Below are 12,405 nucleotides of genomic sequence, written 5' to 3'. Positions count from 1 at the left end.
TTCACCTTTAATCTCTTTAAAAGTTTTCCTGTGGTCTTTTCTTACCATTTGTATTATCCGTCTCTTTGATTTGTCATAAATTTTCCTCCTAGAACTGTCAGTTCAACAGTGTTTGACTCATAATGCTCTTCAGAATTAATGGGCAAAACTTCTCACAGACACACTCCAGAATCTTGTAGAAAACCTTTCCAGAAGAGTTGCTACTGTTGCAGCTGCAAAGGGGGACCAACTCCATATAAATGCCTATGGATAAAAGCACATCATAAAAGCAGTTGTGTCTGATATTTAGGTGACCCAATACTTTTGTCCATATAATGTATAAACGGACATGAATACCATCCTGTTTCTGTGGTTCCTTTAGTGGTTTTAGTCACTCACAAGCACTAATGTGTATTAATACCTCTTATCAGATCTGAGAATATTGCAGTGTCTGGAAAAGGGCATTTTATTCATTTTATTCATTCAAGTTTATTGCTGTAATCATGTTTCCGTGGCTTTTATGCTTTGGCACCTTTTTGGCCCTTCTCCTGGGCTTGGGTGGCATCAAGTATTGCTCTTTTACTGTGGGACTAAAGACATGAGCTTCTTCATTTCTGCGTCTCTCAAAAACCAAACAGCAGGTTTGACTGGTCCACATTCCTGACAGTCCAACAGCTCCACTGGTATGGACACAGAGACAGAAACAGGCTTCAGAAGCGCTGGTTGGTTGTACTCAATGCATCATCCAAATCTAAATTTAGTAACCCTGAGGTTGGGCACTAGGCCAGACTGAGGTTTTTTGATCATTGTTACACTTTCACATTTACAGAAAATAAAATTAAATATATTACACAATAAATATAATTTTTTTTCATTGAATTTATTAAAATTAGTGACTAAAACAAATACAAAATTAATTATACATATACAACAAACTTTAAAATAGACAAACAAAAATAATTTTTTTAGGAACTACCAGCAGGTTTGAGGATCCAGACCTAAGTAAAAGTGTGAATGGAAAAACTGGTTCTGTAAACTTTTAGAAACTGAAAGTAAAATTTAAAGTGAATTCTCTCTCTGACATGAAAGCAGTACTAAGACTATAAAACCGAAGTGACATGGAGATTTATGGGTCATAGTTAGAATATGTGCAGCACAGGTGTGTCCTCATGACGTGACTCAGGAGAACTGATACTAAAGCAAAGCTGCTTCATAAACAGAATCCGGCTCCATTCAGGAGGACACAGTTTCCAGCTTCCAGTCTTTCGTACTGCATCTGAGCTCTTCTGGAGCAGAACAGAAGGTAAAGCAAGTCTCACTAATGGTAACCAGTGTAATCTGTAACTTCTGTGCTCTTATTTGGAAGATTAGCCATGTGGACGTTACACTTAAGATAAGATAATAGGATAAGATAGTCCTTTATTAGTCCCACAGTGGGGAAATTCACAGTCACAGCAGAAAGGGATAGCAAGACACTCAGTTACAAAAATGTAGATAAATAATTTACACTATATATACAATATAAATAAGAATTTAAAAAAAGCAATAACAATATTATTTACAGCAAATGACTCTTAATTGCACATGGGGGGTATTGCACATAGTATTTTTGCATTGAGGGATCATGTGTGTTCATGAGAATATCACCTTCATGTTGTGTCTCTGTCTCCTCAGTCAGTCAGTCATGGCTTCCTCCAGCAGTCTCCTGTCTGAAGATCAGCTCCTGTGCTCGATCTGTTTGGATCTGTTCACTGATCCAGTCTCTACTCCATGTGGACACAACTTCTGCATGGTCTGTCTCAGAAAGTGCTGGGATGGCAGCTCACACTGCCAGTGTCCAGTCTGTAAGAGAAAATTCTCCAGAAGACCTGAACTGTCTGTGAACACATTCATCTCTGGACTGGCTGCTCAGTTCAAGAGCTCAGTTCAGGCAAAGTCCAGCAGAGCTTCAGAGAAACGTCCCTCCAGATCTAAGAAGGTGCTGTGTGACTACTGCAGTGAGGAGAAGCTGGAGGCTGTGAAGTCCTGTCTGGACTGTGGGCTCTCTTACTGTAGCACTCATCTGATGCCTCATCAAACTGCAGCTAAACTCAAGAAACACAAGCTGATGGATCCTGTGGAGAACCTGGAGGACTACATCTGCCAGAAACATGAGAGACCCCTGGAGCTGTTCTGTAGAGATGACCAGACGTGTGTGTGTCAGTTCCGCACTGAGGGAGACCACAAGACTCACAGCACTTTTCCTATAGAGGAGGAGATTCAAGTGAGGAAGGTGAGAGGCATTTTTGAAATATTCAGTACATTCATTTGTCTGGTGTCATGTTGGCACACATTAATTTATGTCTCAACAACAACCTCCTAGCTGGTCCTGTCCTGGGGCCATCCTTGTTCAGAGTTCTCCTCAGGTTTTGGGACCATACTGTTGCCATAAGTGGGAACATCAAAGCTTCCCCAGGACACACCCTTACTGTCAAAGCCAAGGACCTCATAGACCAGATTTGGGTGCTGCTAGCCTTAGAAGACAATGGGCCAGTAACCTTCCAGACATCATAGAGCACCTCTCAGCAGATTCTAGAGCTACTAGGACAGAAAGATGACTTTCCTAACAATACCAAGACCCACAAGTATCTACCTTAGGTCTACCATTGTTTGGGCAACATGCATCGACCTGTGGAATATTCTGAACTTACTCTCAGGACTTTTCTAGTGACACAATTTGACCCCTTAGGGTTCCTCATACCCTTCTGGACAAGAGCTAAAGTCATTGTTCAATATCTGTGGAAGGCATCCAGGGTGGCTCCCTGCACATTTCTACCACACCTAGAATTGTATGCCACACTAAATAAAACACAGCTGGCAGGAGTTCTTAATACAGGGCTGGCCATTCCTGTTGGCGACATAACTATGTGGACTGACTCAACAACAGCATTGATCTGGATCTGATCTAAAATACCCCAACAGATTAGGTACCACTCTAGTGCCAGGTCAGCCTTACCCTTTAGAGGCTCAGAATGAGGACAAAGAACTAAAGAATTGTGGCAATACAATACTCACCAGCCCTCAGTTGCCTGACATCAGTCAGATTCAGAGCTGGACTGACCTCTTGAGTGCCAATCATCAGTTCCTTCATGAGGAGTCATCAGTTCCTTCATTAGTCCAGAAGAGTGCACTAAGACTGCTGCCTTGGCCACTAAACTCAATTTACAAAAAAAGTTTTCTAGAAGACTTCATGAGAGGACTGCTTTGTCCTCCAAAGGGTCAGTATCTCCTCAAAGTCATTTAGCTGCTATTGCTCTGGAGTATGACAAAGCCCTTGGTCTTCTACAGGACAGTGGAAGATATTGATCCAGATATTATTCATCCCACAGTACTGGATTCTTATCCAGCAGCTGCTTCTAAGACCTAGTAGAGTCCTCACTCACTATGTTCTGTTTTACATGTTTAAAGTGTATTTAAAATGTGTATTTTAATGACAGATTCATGTGAGAAAGACACAGGCTGTAGTTCAGCAGATGATTCAGGACAGACTGAAGAAGATTGAGGAATTCAAACACTCTTCAGAACTCAATAAAGTGAGTCTTAAAAACCATCTGGGTTAACTAAAGAATAATTTTTCCAAAACTAATGTGAGAGTATTCAGGACAGGTTCTGTTATAACAGCAGGGGTCCTTTTTGGATCTTTGCATTATTGTGTATGTTCTTCAAAAATGAACTTTAAAAGTCTGATGGTTCTTGAAAAGCTCTACCTTTTTAAACCTAAACCTGACTCACTGCTCAAAAATGAAGGAGAAACAAGACAAAAGAATGATCACATTGTGAATGAGTATTTCTCTTATTCGTATGTAACTCACAATACTATTACAAGCAGTATCTTACTGTTTAGCTATTTTGTATTTGTATTTATATTTGGCTTTTTCGAGACAATCGCCTGAACAGTGTACAGTGACTAACATGCATTAAGAATTGTTCACAGTGGTAACCTCTCTTACTAAGACTGATCATTCACTAAAGAGCTCCTGATTCCCTGATAGAAAAGCACAGAGAAGGAGAGAGCAGACAGCATGGAGGTCTTCAGAGCTCTGCTGCACTGCATTGAGAGAAGCCAGGCTGAGCTGCTGGAGGTGATGGAGGAGAAGCAGAAAGCAGCAGAGAGGCAGGCTGAAGAGTTCATTAAAGAGCTGGAGCAGGAAATCACTGAGCTAAAGAGGAGAGACACTGAGCTGGAGCAGCTCTCCCACACTGAGGACCACCTCCACCTCCTACAGGTCAGAGTCCCTCTGTTTCTCAGTATTAATGCAGTCCAGCACAGGACACACTGCCCATGCTGAGGGGTCTCTCCTCTCTCCTGCTGTACTGTAGATTTACCCGTCCCTCTGCAGACCCCCACACACCAAGAACTGGACTGACGTCAGTGTTGACCCTCATCTAAGTGTGGAGAGTCTGAGGAGAGCTCTGTCTCAGCTTCAGGAAGCTCTCAGTGAGGAGATGGAGAAGGTTCCTGATATTGGTACGTATTCAGACAGTACTGGTGAGTGTGTGAGATGAACAATAGTTTTTGTAGTATGAATGTAGTTTTACAAATTATGAAATTCTAATACACAAAGCGGAGCGGAGGGATTGTCGGTTTGGATTGGAGGCATTGGCTGCAGTAATGTGAGGTATAGATCGGAGCCAAGAAACCAAAGCTCTTTATTTACCAATTAATCTACACTCCCACATTTGTAGGAGTGGTAGTGTGGGTACTGCCCGAAAGAACAAGGCTTACAGATACAGTGGCCAAAATTTGATGATATTTTTCCATTGGGTCACTGGGCTCACTCTTCGTAATAGAGTGAAGACCTCTCTAGGGGTTTGAAGTACAGTTGCTGCTCCTTTGCGTTGAGAGGAGCCATCTGAAGTGGTTCAAACATTTGATGAGGTTGCTCCCCAGTCGCTCCGCTTGGAGATGTACCAGGCATGATCAACTGGGAGGAGACCCAAGGGAAGGCAGAGGACCCACAGATTGTATCTCTGGTTGGCCTGGGAGCGCTTGGGGTCCACCAGCAGGAGCTGGCAGATCTGACTGGGGATGCCTGGGCTTCTGTATTTGTCCTATTGCCACCTGCTCTGCACGACTGATTTACAGGGGTTTCCTGACAATCCTGTGTGATTTAGTGTTCATATTCCAGTGCTGGTCCATGGTTGATACTGATCAGGTCATTGATAATCTGAAATGGAGCTTCTACAGCAAATAGTGAAGATCTTCTCTGTTCTTCTTCCAAACAGAACTGAAGAGGATTCAGCAGTATGCAGGTGTGTGGGACTTTCACTGATCACATGATTGAATCCAGATGTTTTTTTCTATTTCTTACAGTTTATTGATTCTAATGGGTTAAACTCTGTGTCTCTCTCTATTAGTGGACGTGACTCTGGATGCTGATACAGCTCATCCTAAACTCCTCCTGTCTGATGATGGGAAACAGGTCACATGTGGAGACACACGTCAGAACCTCCCTGACAACCCAGAGAGGTTTGATTGTTGTACCTCTGTGCTGGGAAAAGAGGGGTTCTCATCAGGGAGATTTTACTATGAGGTGCAGGTCAGAGGGAAGACCGAGTGGACATTAGGAGTGACCAGAGAGTCCAGCAACAGGAAGGGGGGGATTAAACTGAGTCCTGAGAACGGAAACTGGACTGTGTGGCTGAGGAATAACACTGAATATAGAGCTCTGGACTATCCTCGAGTTCCTCTCTCCTTGAAGCAGGCTCCCCAGAAGGTGGGGGTGTTTGTGGATTATGAGGAGGGTCTGGTCTCCTTCTATGATGTTGAGGTCAGGTCTCATATCTATTCGTTCACTGGTCAGTCTTTCACTGAGATACTATATCCTTACTTTTGTCCCTGTGTCAGTGATGGAGGTAAAAACTCAGCTCCACTGATCATCACACCTATTCAACACTAGAAACAAGGTAATTAAACATTTTTATATAAAACTATTTAAAATGTTATTTAATTGTCATATTTATTACATTGGTCTTACATTACACGTTACACAATAAATTAATAAAGAAATAAATAATTCAGGGGTAAACACTTTATGTTCACTGCCAGTCCGCCTTACCAAATAGGACAACCTGCTTCAGGTGGTGTGCCACCTTTAGAGCCTCTGTTCCGTTTCCCCTGGTGGGTCTACAAGGGGCAAGGTCATCAATGGGTTCAATGGGTTAGAAATTAGTCATATTATTCTAAAATGACGACTGTCCACAGGCTGTTTAAGGGGTTAAGGTTAAGGTTATTGGTGATGAGTTTTGTGTGAATAAAGGCCACTTTGAGTTCATGCAGACATGCATTTGTCTTGTCTCTGTGTTGTGCTAAATGTTAGTTTACCATGACCACACATCCCTTTCCCTGAGGGACTTTCCACACCCTGTCAAAATACTGTTCATCACATCTCTATAAATGGATTAATAAAGACAAATATATAGGAGAGTAGCATCGCTAGCATGGCTACTCGAAGCTAAGCATGACAGAAACTATGCTTTGCAACTTTGACAAAGTGGGCGGGTCCTGTAATATTGCTCTCTATTATATATAGAGGTATAATATTACTATTACTTCCTCAGTCCATATTCTCTCATTTCATTACCATCTCTGAGTTAATGACTGCCCACTTGTCCAGCCTGACTCTGATTGAAGACTAACTGCTGGGTTCCCCCACTACCTACATCAGACAAGCTGTTATCTTCATACTGACTAAGTTAAAATGTATAACTATTGGCTACTATTATTATTACCACCACCATTAACCATCATTACTCTCATTACTCTTACCATATCTCTCTCTCTCTCTCTCTCTCTCTCTCTATATATATATATATATATATATATATATATATAGTTATAGATAGGTATACTATATTATGATGATATCAGCACATATTATAGTTTCCCCCTATAAGACTTAGTTCCTCCAAAGGTTCCCCCTTCAGCTCTGAGGATTTTTTTCATTGCCCTCTGGGGTCTATTTGTTTGTTTGTTTTTTAATTTGTGTTAATACGTCTTTTGTCATCTGTCGTTGAACATTTACCTGTTTAAAGTGAAGTAGTACAGGACAATAACAAGGTCCTACACCTTATAGTTAAAGTTAAAAATTTCACCAGCTTATTACTTTTACCCATCCTCTAATCACCCAGTACATCACAAGCACTTCACAGGGGTCATCGGGGAGGCAACTGCCTTCATCAGTGTTTCACTAAATTAAGCCCATGACACATACATATGGCTTTACATTAAAGTGGAGTCCAGGACTCTCTTTAAAGCATCCTTAATGGGAAGGATTTTACCCAATTCCTGGCTGTAGGGTTAGCCCAGGAGTGAGAAATACCAGCCATCCCAAAAATTGACTGTTTCCCTGTAGGCAAATACGGAGAGGATGAGTGTGAGTTTCTTCCCACAAGCCATTTGGGTTCTCAACCAGGACAGGAACTTGGACATTTACATTTACATTTTACATTGAAGGCATTTAGCAGGCGTTCTTATCCAGAGCGACTTACAGAAGTGCTTCACTCTGAAAATGTCATAAGCTAGTTTGTATTGGCTACAATCCAAAAGACACTTTTAGGCTAAGATATCACAAAATACAAAAGTCAGTATAGAAACCACAATACTTAATACCTCACACACACAAACACACACACACCACAAACAGGACTTTTGACTGAACAAAATTCCTCCATGGCTTATTACACACTAAGGTGTATTACTCAGTAACTACAGGGACATCTGTACACACTGGTGGGGCTGTTCACTGGTAATAGAAGGGTGTAATATCACTTTCAGCCCTTTGGCAAATCATAGGCATTTTAAAGGGTTAATCACTAATACAGTTATATTAAGAATAGATCAGTTGCACAACATCGTGTTGCACATTTTGTAATTTACACAAAATAATATGCATCTTCACTTTGAATTATCTTATGTTATGTGGCACTTTATTTATCAATTATTGTATTTTAATTTATATTTAATCTTTATTTGTTATTGTTTCATGTAAGCGGTCAGTTATTAAAGCATTTCATTGATAGTTGTACTGCGTAAGACTATGTATGTGACAAATAAAACTTTGAACGGTGAACTTTGTAACCAGGGGCAATAAACACAAACTCAGAGAAGTGGGCAGCCATCACAGCATCCAGGGAGCAGTTGGGGGTTCGGTGTCTTGCTTAAGAACACCTCAGTCACTCCTCCAATGCCAGGCCAGAGGATCAAACTAAGTAATCCCCAAATCCACTTCTACAACCTTTAGGTCATGGCTGCCCCCAAAATGTTCCAGGGAGAAGGACACAAGCTGAGTGAATTAGAGCTAATGTTTATTTAGTGAATAATGATTAAACTGTGACTGCAACTGTGAAGTGCAACACATGATGTCATGATGTCACTCAAAACGAAAGTTAAGCGAAGAGATTTCCTGAACAGAACTCAGCTCCTTTCTGCAGGACAGAATCTCTCATCTGAAGGTGTTTCAGTCAGCTAAACTCCACAGCTAAACTCTGAAGGAGCAGAAAACCTGGACAAGGGAGAAGAAGAAAAGCTGGTGATGCCTCTTAAGTGTTCCTCCTGTTTCTGCTGAAAATCCTTCCTATTCAGCTCATTTCTAACATTCACTGTTGTTGAAGTTTGATCATTTTTCTGAAGCTGTTCAAACTGCTCTAAGACGCTCACTTCTGTTCTCCACCTCAAGCTGTCCCTTTACTTTAGTCACAGAGTGCAGGTTTAACAGGTAGAAGGTGGAGCTGATCAGTCAGGAGAATGGGATTGATTGGGAAAACTGTGGAGTTGTGTTCATTCACTGTCTAAGAATTATTATGGGATGATTTCTGTGTTTCCTCAGTCAGTCATGGCTTCCTCCAGCAGTGTCATGTCTGAAGATCAGCTCCTGTGCTCGATCTGTCTGGATGTGTTCACTAATCCAGTCTCTACTCCATGTGGACACAACTTCTGCATGGTGTGTCTCAGAGAGTGCTGGGACAGCAGCTCACGCTGCCAGTGTCCAGTCTGTAAAGAGGAATTCTCCAGAAGGCCTGAGCTCCGTGTGAACACGTTCATCTCTGGACTGGCTGCTCAGTTCAAGAGCTCAGTTCAGGTGAAGTCCAGCAGAGCTCCAGAGAAACATCCCTCCAGATCTAAGAAGGTGCTGTGTGTCTACTGCAGTGAGGAGAAGCTGGAGGCTGTGAAGTCCTGTCTGGACTGTGGGGTCTCTTACTGTAACACTCATCTGATGCCTCATCAAACTGCAGCTAAACTCAAGAAACACAAGCTGATGGATCCTGTGGAGAACCTGGAGGACTACATCTGCCAGAAACATGAGAGACCCCTGGAGCTGTTCTGTAGAGACGACCAGACATGTGTGTGTCAGTTCTGCACTGAGGGAGACCACAAGACTCACAGCACTGTTCCTATAGAGGAGGAGATCCATGTGAAGAAGGTGAGAAATGTTCAGACTGACAACCGTTATTAGCTTTTCCTGTTTAATAACAATTCCCTTTATGAAAGAGTAAATATGACTTTATCACAGACTCAGCTGGAGAAGACACAGGAAGAAGTTCAGCAGATGATCCAGGACCGACTGAAGAAGATTGAAGAACTCAAACTCTCTAAAGAAATCAATAAAGTGAGTTTTAGCCACAAAGTAAATCTAAATCCATAGAATTAGTTAAAAACAGCTTTAATAAAATGTCATCACCTCATAGAAAATATTATTCAGAAGAGAGCTTTAGTCTTTGACCTGTTGGACCTCTGAACTGTTTTTTTAGACATATAGATCGTAACAGAAAACTTATTTCTGTTAGTATTTTGATTTTTGTGTTTTAAAAAAAGAAGAAAATCAAAGGAGTACCTCAAGGGGTAGTCCTGGGGTTGCTTTAATTTTGTTTATTCATGTTGCCACTCTGTTTGTTTATGAATTAATATGAACTCAGATCTACAGCTACAACGAAGACCCACAGTTGTGCATTACTGTTACATGCTTTAAAATCAGTGTTATTAAATTGCTTATTTTTAAAGACAACTAATGAAAACGATCTAATAATAGAAAACAGTAAATTACAGTAAATCTACAGTATAACTCCTGGATCTCAGATTTTCACTGTTTAATCATTTTTTATCTTAAGAAAAATTAAGAGCTCACAGGCAGGACAAACACAAGTGTTCGGGTAGTGTTCCACGGCTGTTTGTGATTTTTCAGGGTTGCCTGGAAACGTTTGGTTGCATCCGACATGTTTAACCTGTTTTTTTTATGTTTGGTGATGTTTGGGTGGTTGGCTATGCCTTAGAACGGACGTTTTCATGCACAGCAGCAGCATAACCATTGAAACTCAGCTCACCGTTTGCTGGTTACCAGTCGTGACAAGTTCACTGATTCTGTCCTTCAGCTCATTTTTGCTAAAGCTAAAAGATGGCACCAATAATGGTATCGTTTTGGATGGTAGGAAAAAGGGGGACCTCTTATATATGTAGAATGAAAGGAAGAAAGAAGACCCTCCTAGGTTTCTGGAACAATTCTTCTAATTTTTGAACATTGATGCAGTGGTGGCTCAGGAGTTAAAGCTCTGGGCTATTGATGACAGGGTTGTGGGTTCAATACCCAGGCTCGGCAAGCTGCCACTGTTGGGCCCTTGACCTTCTCTGCTGCCCGGGTGCAGGAGTTGACTACCCACCGTTGACTTTACCTTTTAAAATAAATAGACAGACTTTGTACTTTGAATTTGCATAATGTAAAAAAAATCTAAAAGAGAATTTCTTAAATTCTACTTTTGTCAAAAAATAATTTTAGTACAAAAAATGGAACTTTCCAATTGTCAAAAATCTCAAACCACACATCAAACGCTTGGCCGGTAAGATACAGTCTCTATACTTACAGCTGATGGTGCTGCTCTACTGCAAACCATGAGAAGATAATAAAAACAGGTTGGTCGTAATTTTCCAGTTCATCCTTTTTAAAATGTAGCCTAAAGCAACTGTTTCTGTCTCCTGATAGAAAAGCACAGAGAAGGAGAGAGCAGACAGTGTGGAGGTCTTCAGAGCTCTGCTGCGCTGCATTGAGAGAAGCCAGGCTGAGCTGCTGGAGGTGATGGAGGAGAAGCAGAAAGCAGCAGAGAGGCAGGCTGAAGAGTTCATTAAAGAGCTGGAGCAGGAAATCACTGAGCTAAAGAGGAGAGACACTGAGCTGGAGCAGCTCTCCCACACTGAGGACCACCTCCACCTCCTACAGGTCAGAGTCCCTCTGTTTCTCAGTAGTAATGCAGTCCAGCACAGGACAGCACTGCCCATGCTGAGGGGTCTCTCCTCTCTCCTGCTGTACTGTAGGTTTACCCGTCCCTCTGCAGACCCCCACACACCAAGAACTGGACTGACGTCAGTGTTGACCCTCATCTGAGTGTGGGGAGTCTGAGGAGAGCTCTGTCTCAGCTTCAGGAAGATCTCAGTGAGGAGATGGAGAAGCTTGATAACAGTGGTAAGTGTTTTCTGGTCAGTGAGGACTTGTGAGGTTATGAGTGTGGTAAAAGGTAAAATTCTAACAGTGAATGATATCGTCCATCTTTTTCAAACAGAACTGAAGAGGATTCAGCAGTATGCAGGTGTGTGGGACTTTCACTGATCACATGATTAAATCCAGATGTTTTCTCTATTCCTTACAGTTTATTGATTCTAATGGGTTTAACTCTGTCTCTCTCTCAGTGGACGTGACTCTGGATGCTGATACAGCAAATCCCTTCCTCATCCTGTCTCATGATGGGAAACAGGTCACATGTGGAGATAAACAAGTGTGGCTGTCAGAAACAAATGTCTCTGACAGCCCAGAGAGGTTTGATCTTTGTCCTGGTGTTCTGGGGAAGGAGGGGTTCTCCTCAGGGAGATTTTACTATGAGGTGCAGGTCAAAAGGAAGACAAAGTGGACATTAGGAGTGACCAGAGAGTCCAGCAACAGGAAGGGAAAGTTTACAGTGGATCCTGAACATGGATACTGGACTGTGTGGCTGAGGAATAACACTGAATATAGAGCTCTGGACTATCCTCGAATTCCCCTCTCCTTGAAGCAGGCTCCCCAGAAAGTGGGGGTGTTTGTGGATTATAAGGAGGGTCTGGTCTCCTTCTATGATGTTGAGGTCAGGTCTCATATCTACTCTTTCACTAGTCAGTCTTTCACTGAGAAGCTCTATCCTTACTTTTGTCCCTGTGTCAGTGATGGAGGTAAAAACTCAGCTCCACTGATCATCACAGCTGTTCAGCTTCATGAATGAGGCTCTTTTTCCTCATTAAACTTTGTACATAAAAGCCCGATCATAAAACATGTCATAGAGTGAATGAATGGAAGATTAAAAATGATTGCATGAATTTATTAATTAATCAACTCACAAATAAAGAAATAAAAATGCCAGTGATTCACTGCA

At 41.8% G+C, this 12,405-nt stretch overlaps 2 protein-coding genes across 10 annotated transcripts; both read left to right on the top strand.

Annotated features, from left to right (window-relative positions):
- Positions 1-1,654: 1,654 nt before the first annotated feature.
- Positions 1,655-5,918, top strand: LOC140561918 (E3 ubiquitin-protein ligase TRIM39-like). 8 transcript variants are annotated; one of them, XM_072687188.1, is made up of 7 exons: positions 1,655-2,251; positions 3,456-3,551; positions 4,011-4,244; positions 4,339-4,464; positions 4,697-4,709; positions 5,245-5,271; positions 5,377-5,918. In XM_072687188.1, the coding sequence occupies exons 1-7, from the start codon at positions 1,664-1,666 to the stop codon at positions 5,916-5,918; spliced, it is 1,626 nt and encodes a 541-aa protein (XP_072543289.1). In that variant the 5' UTR covers positions 1,655-1,663. The 8 variants fall into 8 exon arrangements, with proteins under 8 accessions (XP_072543289.1, XP_072543287.1, XP_072543286.1 ...); XM_072687186.1 differs by lacking the exon at positions 4,697-4,709 and having other exon boundaries at positions 1,664-1,914; positions 1,948-2,251; positions 4,339-4,486; XM_072687185.1 differs by lacking the exon at positions 4,697-4,709 and adding an exon at positions 4,863-4,879 and having other exon boundaries at positions 1,664-2,251; positions 4,339-4,473; positions 5,255-5,271.
- A 2,503-nt stretch (positions 5,919-8,421) lies between these two features.
- Positions 8,422-12,289, top strand: LOC140561915 (E3 ubiquitin-protein ligase TRIM39-like). Of its 2 annotated transcripts, XM_072687177.1 has the most exons (7): positions 8,422-8,549; positions 8,847-9,440; positions 9,531-9,626; positions 10,992-11,225; positions 11,321-11,468; positions 11,566-11,592; positions 11,693-12,289. In XM_072687177.1, the coding sequence occupies exons 2-7, from the start codon at positions 8,853-8,855 to the stop codon at positions 12,253-12,255; spliced, it is 1,656 nt and encodes a 551-aa protein (XP_072543278.1). In that variant the 5' UTR covers positions 8,422-8,549; positions 8,847-8,852; the 3' UTR covers positions 12,256-12,289. The 2 variants fall into 2 exon arrangements, with proteins under 2 accessions (XP_072543278.1, XP_072543277.1); XM_072687176.1 differs by lacking the exon at positions 8,422-8,549 and having other exon boundaries at positions 8,576-9,440.
- Positions 12,290-12,405: the final 116 nt, after the last annotated feature.

This window comes from Salminus brasiliensis, chromosome 9 (assembly GCF_030463535.1).
Source record: "Salminus brasiliensis chromosome 9, fSalBra1.hap2, whole genome shotgun sequence".
Classification (NCBI taxonomy): Eukaryota; Metazoa; Chordata; class Actinopteri; order Characiformes; family Bryconidae; genus Salminus; species Salminus brasiliensis.
Note: the sequence above shows the minus strand (reverse complement) of the source record. Positions and strands in the feature narration are given on the sequence as shown.